The sequence below is a fragment of the Zalophus californianus genome, chromosome 4 (genome assembly GCF_009762305.2).
Source record: "Zalophus californianus isolate mZalCal1 chromosome 4, mZalCal1.pri.v2, whole genome shotgun sequence".
NCBI classification, from domain to species: domain Eukaryota; kingdom Metazoa; phylum Chordata; class Mammalia; order Carnivora; family Otariidae; genus Zalophus; species Zalophus californianus.
The window spans coordinates 131,881,187-131,893,376 of NC_045598.1; the positions used below are offsets into that span (position 1 = coordinate 131,881,187).

A 12,190-nucleotide genomic window follows, 5' to 3' on the forward strand; every position below is an offset into this window, starting at 1 on the left:
TACTATTAAATATTTATTATTCTGCATGTGGAAATCTGTTTTACTTTGTAAGAAAAGTGTTCTTTGCTGTTTTTTCTCATTTAAGAAAATGTTATAGGGGCTCCTGGGTGGCTCAGGCGTTAAGTGTCTGCCTTCGGCTCTGGTCGTGATCTCAGGGTCCTGGGATCGAGCCCTGCATCGGGCTCCCTGCTCCACAGGAAGCCTGCTTCTCCCTCTCCCACTCCCCCTGCTCTGTTCCTTCTCTCGCTGTCTCTTTCTGTCAAGTAAATAAATAAAATCTTCAAAAAAAAATGCCTATAAACAAAAGCATTCAGCTCTCAGTTTGTGATCCTTTTTGCATGTTTGTAACCTAATTACTCAACAACCACACAGAGGCACTGCTGGGTCAAGTTTGGCTTTTTTAAAAAAAATGTTTTAATGTTTTTCTTTTTCAGCTATTATCCACGGAATGTCCAGTCTAACAGCTTATCAATTGAGAACTATATACATATGTCAGTTTTTGACAAGAATTGCAGCAGGAAAATCCCTCGGTAAGTATGTGTTTTTATCTTATGTTGGAAATATTTTAATCTATGTCTAAAGGTAAAACAATGAGAAGAAACAGATGAGATCCGTTATTTTTGAGAGTTGGCACTATGTGCTTGGTACGTTCAGCTACACAAGCATATCTAAAGCAACTAAAAGAAATATAGTTCCAATCTTCTTAGAGCACTGGTTGTCAAACTTAGCTTGCTTCAGAATTATTAGAGAACTTGTTAAAAAAAAAAAACAAAAAAATAACAGTTCTCCACCATGAATTCCTGATGCAGTAGGATGGATAGGAGGGGCCCAGAAGTTTGTATTTCTAGTAAGTTCCCAGGTGATTCTGACACTGCTACTGGGGAGCCACACTTCATGGACTGTCTTTTGGAGAGTTTACCTCAGATTTGACTGTACGGTAACTTTGTGGTGACTCTTACTATTATACACACTGATTTTAGTAGCAACTATGATAATTGACACCTCTTACTTGAACTGGATTTCAGCACTTCTGTAGATAGGCCCATGTGATTTGTAGCTATAATAGCTCTCTCCTTTATCTCCACAGGTTATTTTAGATTGTAATGGGTAAGCCTGCTTCAGTTTATGAGTAATGGCTGATATTTACAACATGGTCATTTAAAGGACCTTTTGATGCAAATAATTACGTATTTATATTGGTTTTTACAGTTTACAAAATGCTTTCCCAAAAGTGCCAAGTGGTAGGCGGTACTTAAAATGAAACCACTTACTTACAATCCTATTGTGTTCCATAAAATCCCAGTGTGTTTGTACCATTCTCATGGCCCTCACTTTCTAGCTCTGGCTCACATAGCATGCTTCTTGTTGGGGGTGAGGCCAGGTCTGGAGTTGGTGCCATGACCATAAGTGAATAGGACGAGAAGCAGAGTAAATGTAGGGGAGACAGAACTATAGGTAGCCTGGGCCTGTAGCTAAAGAAGAAAACCATCTTGATGTGGACATAATTGGAGAATTCCTGACCATGTAGACAATAAGTTAGCATGGTTGTTAACACTTGTTTTGTAAATTAAATATGACAACATAAAGTGCCCAAATGTGTTTCACATATTAGCAGTTGTTCAGTGGATCTTACTTTCTCCCCCAACAACCCTTTCTTTCTGAAAAGAAATGCAGATTTTGTGTGTAACCCCATTAATCTTGAAATTCACCAGGATCCCCTTTTAGGTATATCTTAGAATAGGCCCATGTCAATTACCAAGAATCAGTGTATTTCACCATAATGGACTCAAGTGAAACAACAAAATTTTATTTCAATTTATATGTTGGATTTTTAGCTATACATAACCTTTTTGCCTTTTTTTTTAAGTGGTTGCTCAATAGCATCACTGCCTACTAGAAACGTAATACAAGCTACATATGTAATTGAAAAGAAATAGGTGGAATTAAATTTAGCAGTATCTTATTTATCCCAATATTTCTAAAATATATATCAACATATAATCAATATAAAACATGTTAATAAGATATTTTACCCCTTTTTTTGCAGTAAGTCTTTGAAATCTGGGGTCTGTTTTATACATAAAGCACATCTCAGTTTGGAACTAGCCATATTTTTTTTTTTAAAGATTTTATTTATTTGAGAGAGAGAATGAGATAGAGAGAGAGCATGAGAGGGGAGAGGGTCAGAGGGAGAAGCAGACTCCCCGCTGAGCAGGGAGCCCGATGCGGGACTTGATCCCGGGACTCCAGGATCATGACCTGAGCTGAAGGCAGTCGCTTAACCAACTGAGCCACCCAGGCGCCCTGGAACTAGCCATATTTTAACGGCTCATTAATTATATATGGCCAGTGGCTACCACATTAGCTTTAGTTTCCTGCTGCAAATAGCTTTAAAATACAGTAAATGTCTTGGAGGGGAAATGTTTGTTTATGGCAGCCACCCTCATCTCATGGGACTTTATTTTTTAAGATCTGTGCAACTCTGGGAGACTTCCCTTCCTTTCTACTCCAGCTTTCTGCAGCGCCCCAGAACTCAGCAAATGTCCTGAGGGGAAAACCAACCATGTGTTTCAGTTCCTCTAGTTTCCAGTCCACCAACTAGCCCCAAGGAATCCACCAGGAGCTTCTCCTCATTTCTCTTACACCAGTAAAATCTCCCTGCCTGGAATACACTGAATCCTCATCCTTATAAGCAAATGAGGCCAGGAAAGAAAAGCTGCAAATCATCCGCTAACCCCTAGAAATATAGTTCATCTAGTTCTTTTTGCTTCCACTACTATCCCATGTCTTTGGCAATAATTTTGCAACTTATTCCACTTTTTTCTAGTTGTAATGGGAGCGTTGGCCTACTGCATTATCCTGCATTCTACCTGAAAGTAAAAGGCTACTCTAAAATGTTTGAAGTTAAGATCTTAACACTTTTTTCTATAAGTACATTTTTTTGTACATCTCACATTTATAAGAAGGCAGCAGATTAATGAGATGGGTTAGATAATATCAGTCAAGAAAGACTTAATAGGAAATATAAATATTGAAGAGAGTTTTTAAAAGAAAAACAAATGTGAAATGAAGAAGGATTAGGCAATCTGCCTTTGCATTTTCATATTTCATGTTTTCTAGCACATACTCTAGCCTTACCAGGCATCTTGTTATTCCTGAAACACACCTTTTTTCTGAGACACAGTAAGTGGTTTTTAAGGGTTCTGGTGTCTGCTGCTTCTACTTGCTAGCTGTGTGACCTCTCTAAGTCTCAGGTCCTACTTTATAAGACAAGATTGATAATGTTGTATACCCTTTTAAAGAAGTGGTTTGGATAAAGGAGCTCCTGCATGTTAAACACTTAGCACAGTGCCTAACACATAGTAGGACCTTAATATGTGTTGACTTATGAGTGTGAATATCTTTTTTCCTCTGCCTTATGTTCTGCTGCTGCCTTCCTGAAATGTTCTCCTTCCCATCCTTATCCTCTTCACTTAGTTATCTCCTGTTTATCCTCAATGTCCTAATTTGGATCGTTTATCTTTCATAAAGGATTCTTTGTTAGTATCCTCTAATAGAACTAATCTTAGAAAATACAGATGCATGGGCTGTACCCTGTACTAACTAAACCAATCTCTAGAGGATGGGTCTAGGCATCTGCATTTTTTTTAAAAGCTCCTCACATGATTTTGAGGTATAGATAGGGTTGACAATCACCGGCATAATACATAATTCTAGTAAAGGACCAGTCACAGTGGTTTCTTTCTTCATAGCTAGCGTGCAAATTTCATGAGGGCAGGAACTGTTTCTTCTTCCTGGTCTGATCCTAAGTATCTGGCACAGGGCCTGGAATATAAAGAGACTTTTTTTGTATATGAATTAAGATTTTTATGTTTAAAATGTTGGAGAAACAATTAGGAGAAAACAGGAAATTGTTTCTACAAAGTAGAAATTGTTGAAACTGCTAACATTTAAATTGCATGCTTCTTCTAGTTTTTCAAAGGAAAAAAAAGGAAATTAACTTGAAAAATCAAATCACTTCCCTAAACTTTTGTATACGGACTGGAATAGTACCTGGCACATAGTACATACTCAGTAAATATTTAAAGAAATGAAATCATAAAAAATTGACAAAGTAAGGTTCTACTTCGCTTCCTAAGTTAGTTATTTTTGTTCTGGTTTTAAAAGATGCACAGTTTGAAACTGATGAACGAATTACACCCTTGGAATCAGCCCTGACAATTTGGGCTTCAATTGAAAAAGAACATGACAAACTTCATGAAGAAATACAGAATTTAATTAAAATTCAGGTATGTGTATTACATTATTATTGTTATTTTGCATATAACATCTAAAGAAATTAAGAACCACTTAATAGAAGTTGAGCAGTAAACCCAAAGTAAAATTTAATATAATCATTTTCTTCAGAAATTTGACCTTTGGTTTATAGTCTTCACGCAAGCTCTGAGAACGGGAACTTACTGTTTGCTACCTAAGTATGTATTGCCCCCACTTGAGAAAATATATAACATTGATTTAAAGATCATAAAGCAACTTTCAAAAACCAGTGATTTGTGCTCTCCCAATTTCTATTCAAGATTACAAATAAGAAAAAAATAAGAATATTTAAAAAGAAATCAACGGATTTTTGTAAGTAAGAGAATGTAAAATTTTATGTAGAGGGAATTTTAGGAGTCACCTTATTAAAGAGTGAAAAGCTAAAAAAGTCATTCAAAGATACAGTGGCAGGGAAAGTATGTTTTGCTAACAAGCAAAGCAAATACTAAGGATTGTTCTAGTTAAATAAATTTGTCCTCATTTTTAGGGAATTATTTTATGGTTGGGTAGGAGAGAAAATCCGGATGATATCTCACCTTCCCCAAAATTAATTATTGTTAGTATGGTGACTGCCAAGTAGAATTAAGACCAGAAGAGAATGGCAGAAATATGACTGCACTTTTAAGAATTTCAGCCTGGGACAAAGAGATTTGTTACATTATCTCAGTTTTGAGGGGTTCTAGAGAAGGAGGCCATCATTAATATACTAGTATAAAGTTGAGTGGGTTACCATAAATACATAGCAAATATGCAATACATTGCTTACTATTTGTCAGGTACCGTTCTGAGCACTTTTCATGTAGAACTCCAATCCTTACGGCAACCCTACGAATAGGTACTATTATCTCCACCATTTTCCATACAAAGAAACAAGAAGCACATGAGGTTAAATTGCTTGCCAAAGCTGCCCAGATGGTAACGGTGGTTCCCTATTTTACTACATACTGTATTAGAAAGGCCAGTTTATCAATCGATCATTCAGAAGCATCTGGCTTCCTAGGTTTCTATTAGAGATTTTCCAGGGATCCTACTAGCTAATTTTATATATTCTAATTGTCATGAACGCCATCTACCTTCTCTCTCATTTCCCTTTTGCTCAAAGTAATATTTAGGTGGGTCCTAAATGTATATAATGTAGCTCCTAATTTATTTATTAATGTCTACTTTTAATTGGCCTAAATTTGAAAGAGCTAGAACGCTTCGGCATTTATCAGTAAATATGCAAAGGGGCCAATGAAAAACTTTTACATCTTTTTCAAGCCACAGTTATTTCATCTTTGAAAAGAGAATTTATATCATGTATCAATTTTTAAGTGAAGTAGTTTAGACTTAACAGGACTTATTTCAATACTAAACAATTATACATTTTTAAAAAGCAATCTAAGGTTTGTATTTGTCATCCTGTCTTTTAGGCTATAGCTGTTTGTATGGAAAATGGCAATTTTAAAGAAGCAGAAGAAGTCTTTGAAAGAATATTTGATGACCCGAATTCTTATGAGGTAGTTGTTTATATTAGAATCAGAATTTTAGAACTGCTTATATGGAGTGAGGTAAATAAAAGAGCACTGGAGGAAGAAAGGGATGTTTTATCTTTTAAACAGTATAGAACAGTGCTGTCCAATAGAAATATAATTGCAAGTCACATGTGTTTTAGCAGCCACATTAAAATAGTTGAAAGAAACTAGTGAAATGAAAAAAAAAAAAAAAAAAAAAAAAAAAAAAAAAAAAAAAAAAAAAAAAAAAGAAACTAGTGAAATGGATTTTAATATTTCATTTAGCCCAATATATCCAAAAACATCATTCTTAGCATTTAATCAACATAAAAAAGTATTGATGGGATATTTTATACTCTCTTTTATTTATTTGAGACAGAAAGAGAGCACGTGCACGGGCAGGGGTGGAGGGGCAGAAGCAGGCTCTCCTCTGAGCAGGGAGCCCAGTGGACCCTGGAATCATGACCTGAGCTGAAGGTAGTCACTTAACTGACTGAGCCACCCAGGCACCCCCAGAAAAAAGCATTATAATTAGCTTATTTTTCTAGAGGGTTCTTACATGATCATTAGTAGTTTTTGTGTTTATGTGTAATGTTAAGGTCAATTGAACTTAGTTTTTAAATAGTAAAAAAGTGTTGTTGGAATAAATTAAGCTTATTTAAAGAAATAAAAAATAGTTTTATACATTTTTAGTGAACTTTTTATTCAACAGTAGCATACCTTTAGTAGCATACATGTACTATAAGTGTATAAAGAGATGTGTTTTCACAAGAAACATGCTTTTGTGATGACCCCCTAGATCAAGAGAAAGAACATTGCCAGCACCCTCCTGTCACTGTCTCTCCCATCTTTTCAAGGATAACCACTGTCCTGACTTATAACATCCAAGATTAGTTTTACTTGTTTCCAAACTTTATGTAATTACATAGCAAGTTTATGTAAGATTGATCCATGGTGTTGCTCGTAACAATAGTTCATTTATTCTCATTGTTCCACTGTTGGAATATGCAACTTATCCATTCTGCTGTTGAGAAACATTTGGGTTATTTCCAGTTTTGGGCTGTTACATTCTTTTACATATCTTTTGTAGAACAAATATATGTGTTTCTGTTGGATATATACTTAGGAATAGAATTGATGGGTTGTAGGATATGCACATACTTGGATTTAGTAGATACTGCCAAACAGTTTTCCAGAGTGGCTATGTTACATCCGTTCCTTCAGCAGTGTGGAAGAGTTCCACTTGCTTCACAGACCTTCTCTGTAGTTTTCCTTTTAGTTCTGGCAAATACGTAGTAGTATCACATTGGGTTTTGGTTTCCTTTTCTTTGACTAGTGAAGTTGAGCACCTTTGAGCATGCTTCTATACAGTTGGGGGGTGATTACCTTAATCTCTTGAGGGACTGAGCTGAGTCAAGAGTAGATTGAAGTTTTATTAAGGCTCAGTCTATCTCTAATTTGCCACTGTTCCTAGGGTATAACCCTCCAGAGATTTCAGCTGAAAGCCTGATCTGTTTATTGGGTTCCCTGCCCCTACTTTTTTGCCTCAGCACTGTGAGGTTACTGAAAAAGCCCACTCTATACTTCCCAGAAGGAAGCTTACAGCCAGTAAGCATAAGAGGAAATGCTTAACCTCACTAGCATGAGTAATCAGGGCAGTCCCAAGTAATATATTGAAATAGTATTTCCTGTACCTCAGACTGGCAATGGTTAAAATATCTTAGAATACTAACAGTTCGCTCAAAGAGTGGAGAAATGGTAAGACTGCCATACCTTCTCAGTGCTGTAAATTAGCACTTAAACTTTGGAGAGCATTTTAGCAAAATCTGTAAGTATGCATTCCAGCAATTCTACTTCTAGATAAATACCCTAGAGTAACTGATTTTATTTTTACTGCACATTTTAAAAGCCATGAAGGCTTTTTTTTTTTTTTTTAAGATTTATTTATTTATTTTAGAGAGAGCATGCCCGAGTTGCAGGGGAGAGACAAAGGGAGAGGGACACTCTCAAGCAGACTCCCCACTGAGTGTGGAGACCAACCTGGGGCTCAGTCCCAGGACCCCAAGATCATGACCTGAGCCAAAATCAAGAGCTGGCCACTCAACCGACTGAGCCACCCAGGAGTCCCTAAAAGCCATGAAGTTTTATTTAAAAAAAACAAACAGGCCCCACTAAGACAGTTGGTCTGGAATACAGCCTGAGAAGTAGAATTTTCTGAAGGTTCTGTAGCTTTTATTGTGCAACCAGCCTTGAAAGAACTAATGTCCAAGAGAAGCTTGTACTGTGTACAAGAAGACCTGTAGAAAAATGTTTAACAATATTGCAGTAATAGAAAATAGCCTCTAAAAGCTTTCAAAAGACTGGAAGAATGGATGAATAAATGATATTTTTGATCAGTGGACTATTGTACAATAGTGAAAGTAACTAGTTCTATAAAAATCAAATAACATGGGGACGTCTGGGTGGCTCATTTGGTTAAGCATCTGCCTTCGGCTCAGGTCATGATCTCAGGGCCCTGGGATCAAGCCCTGCATTGGGCTCCCCGCTCAGCCGGGAGTCTGCTTCTCCCTCTGCCTGCCTCTCCCACTGCTTGTGCTCTCTCTCTGACAAATAAATAAATAAAATCTTAAAAAAAAAAAATCAGATCAACATGGATAAATGTCAACAGAGTTGAGCAAATATGACAAGTTTCAGAAAAATACGCATATGCTAAATAGTACTGTATTATTTATGGGTACATTCATACTTAGTACAAGTATGTAAAGGAATGCGTGGATATGGTAAATTCTAAATTCAGGATAATGGCTACCTTGAGGAGAGGAGAAGCTGGAGGTGTAATCGATGATGTTTTATTTCTTGGCAATGGACATTCAGGTTCATGATTTATTTTTTAATTCTTTTGTATGTGTGTGAAATACAAAGTAGTTAAAGTAAGAAATACATTGGTGGGCCATTTAAAATAAGAATTTTTAAAAGTCCCGTGTCTCTGAGTTTATAATGTGATTTTTTTAGTTAAATAAGACAAAATTTCTACCATCCTATTTGTGATTTATGTGTTAATTCATTTTTCCTGTTGTCTTTAGCCTTTAAAAAGGAAATTGCTTATGATAATCTCTCAGAGAGATACATTCCACTCAATTTTTCAACACTTCAGCTACAACAACATGATGGAGAAAATTAAGAGTTATGTGAATTATGTGATAAATGAAAAATCATCAGCCTTTCTTATGAAGGTATGCATATTTCAGAGAGACTCTAACAACAATTAGAAATTGTTATAATAAAGGAGAATACTTGAAATAGAAATCCTTAAAAACTAATCAGAATTTTATTTAGTGATTTTGTAGAAGAGCAAAATGTTAAAATTAGTGAATCTAAAGGGTTTATTGGTGATTTTTGCAGTATTTTTAAACTTTTTTGAAATAAGAATTGGGGAAATTTTTCAAAATAAAATGTTGAGGGGAGAACAGATCAAAGAAATTTTTAGCATGTTTTTGGAAAACAAAATTGGACTAAAGAAGGGCCTTTAAAAAGTTTTTTTTTTTTTTTAATAACATTTTATTCCCCAGTCTTGGCCTCAGAAAGTTTTAACTTATGTTATAGTGGAGCACTGATTAATTTAAGGGAGTATAAATACCTGGAATTTTTATTTTTTTTAATTTTTCAAAGAGTTTGTTTAGAGAGGCAGGGAGAGAGAGAATCCCAAGCAGACTCTGTGCTGACCTTGGAGCCTGATGCAGGTCTTATCCCATGACCCTGAGATCATGACCTGAGCTGAAATCAAGAGGCAGGTGCTTAACAGACCGAGCCACCCAGTTGCCCCATCTGGAACTTTTATTGATTTTTCTTTCTTTCTTTTTTTTTTTTAAATAACCTTTTATCTAAAAATTGCCTAGTAAACACCATATGTATCAAATACACATACAAGGAAAGATCTTCTCCATGAGGCTTAGAAACCAAGCAGGTAACTAAAGCCGCTGCCGTTGATGTCGTAGTTACTGGAGCGAACACAACACAATCCCTTTATCGACCTGTGAACAGATATATTGGTTACGGCTATCAAAGAATTAGAAGGCTTAATTTTAATACTGTTTGTTCAGAATGGCTTAATGGGTTCCTTTCTCTTCTACAACCTGTGTTTTAAGGCCGCAGCAAAAGTAGTGGAGAGTAAAAGGACAAGAACAACTCAAGATAAAGCAAGTGCTAACGGTATTGAAGTGGAAACCGAAGCTAGTTTGGATATAGGAGAAAGGTTTGTAAATTCATTTATACATGTTTTGTCTCATGGATACATCTTTATGTGGAAGTGTTGCTAGAGCCATTTTTAACAAAAAACAATTATTATAGAGGGTATGTTTTACTGATACTAACATTTGGATATTTGGAGCACTGTACAGTTACTTCCTGCTGGATGAGGTAGAGTTTATTGGCATGGCTTACAGAGCCGTGCGTAGCCCCTTTCTGTTGTTGTTTTTTTTTCCATATACAACCTTATCCCTAAGCATTAACCTCTCCCTGCCCACATACATGGTACTTTCTAGCAACACAGAACTTCGTCCTGATCCTCAAATATTACGAGCTCTTTCATGCCTGTCTTTTTGAACTCCCTTCAGGGTCTAGCTCAAAGATCACCTATGTTTTATTGAGCGCTCTGATCAGTTGTCACTTCTGTGCTCCCACAGCATTGAGTCGCATCTCTTAAAAGGACTTCTCTTGGATGGTAACATACCTGTTTACCTTTCTGTATTTCTGACTAGACTTGAGAATCCTTTAGAGTTTCTTAATTAGCTGTGTATCCTTGGTACTTAGTTCATTACCAGGCATACATTAGAATTTGCAATGCACTAGACACAGGGAATAAAACTAAAACTAGAGAAAAAATGAAGATCAAGAACCAAGCAAATATCAAGACCATCCTGGAGGCAAATAGAATCAGGACAAGTAAAGCATCAGATTTGCCAGTTTCAGGACAAAAATCAGGACACAAGTGAACAAGGATAGAGGTGTGATTGTGAAATCAGACAAATAATAGGAAAGATGAAACCTTCATGTTATCAATGGTAGATGAAATAAAAACTTTCCTCTGCTAGAGCTTATAAACTATTTTGAGGCAGTAATTATAGGCAGGAAACAGGTACAGCAGCAGACATTATATAATTTGTTGTTAAAAATGTATAGACTTAAATGCTGAAGAAGTTGAGATGGAAGCTTCAAGGAGGGGTGAGCATTGTGCAGGCCCTTGAAGGATAGTTACGATTTTTTCAGTTGGATGGAAGAGGAAATGTCATTTTAGGATAGAAGAATAGTTCCAGTGAAGGCACAAAGGCGTAAATGGTTATACCGTGTTTTTGGAAGCTGAGTTTAACTTCAGCAAAGTGGGGGGGGCGGGATTTGTTAAAAAGTTCAGTTGGAGACTGGTAGGGAGGGCAAGAAATTAAACTTGAATCCATGGAAATAAAGATCCATGGAGAGTTTTTGAAAGAGTGATGTGAATACTTGATTACAACATTAACTGTGCTTAACTTACGTTTGTGGAAGCTTGCTTCAATGTCTAGTAAGTACATCTGTGCAAAAATTATCCATGTTGTAATGGAGACTGTTTGTGTCCTAATGTTACCAGAGTTTCTTTCCAAAGATATTTTGTATAAATTGCAATATGACTTGATTATGTAGTAAGTACTAACCTTGCGAAGTTTCTTTTGTTTACATTCTTAACATATTTTTTTCTTTTTTTTAAAGTGTTAGTGACAAACGGTCTGCAACTGAATTCTCAGGGGGTACAGTATCCTTACCGAGGTGAAGTAAATGGACATTTTTCTTCTCTGTCTTTAAAATCTTTGATTGAGGGCGCCTGGGTGGCTCAGTTGGTTGAGCAACTGCCTTCGGCTCAGGTCATGATCCTGGAGTCCCGGGATCGAGTCCCGCGTCGGGCTTCCTGCTCAGCGGGGAGTCTGCTTCTCCCTCTGACCCTCTTCCCTCTCACGCTCTCTCTCTCTCTCTCTCTCTCTCTCTCTCTCTCTCTCATTCTCTCTCTCAAATAAATAAGTAAAATCTTTAAAAAAATAAATAAAATAAAATCTTTGAAGCACTTCATGCAGATCTAGATATTTTATAATAACTGTCATATAAATGGTGTGATTTTGAGAATATCATAGGTGCCTGCTTATCTCAACAGGTATTCAAGACCTTGACGTGTCTTGAAATTCCAAACTATAGAGACCTGCCTCTGGGATCCTGGGTTGTTACACCTTGTTCCCACAAGGCCATTATTGGCATACACATGTAGGGAGGCTTGAACTTAGAGCAGATGTTTAATAAACTCTTATTCTGTCCTAGAAATAAGGATATGTTGCCGGGGGGGTGGGGGGCAGTTCTATTTC

At 36.5% G+C, this 12,190-nt stretch overlaps 1 protein-coding gene across 3 annotated transcripts in view; it reads left to right on the forward strand.

The window, feature by feature from the left end:
* The window catches only part of TERF1 (telomeric repeat binding factor 1), a 34,413-nt gene that overhangs the window by 6,595 nt on the left and 15,628 nt on the right, over positions 1-12,190 (forward strand). For 2 of the 3 annotated variants that reach the window (XM_027617312.2, XM_027617322.2), the window contains exons 2-7: positions 435-530; positions 4,168-4,289; positions 5,730-5,816; positions 8,894-9,043; positions 9,956-10,062; positions 11,550-11,606. In XM_027617312.2, coding sequence (XP_027473113.1) covers positions 435-530; positions 4,168-4,289; positions 5,730-5,816; positions 8,894-9,043; positions 9,956-10,062; positions 11,550-11,606 — 619 coding nt within the window. The remainder of the gene's footprint in view (positions 1-434; positions 531-4,167; positions 4,290-5,729; positions 5,817-8,893; positions 9,044-9,955; positions 10,063-11,549; positions 11,607-12,190) is intronic. The other variant, XM_027617331.2, reaches the window with a different exon arrangement.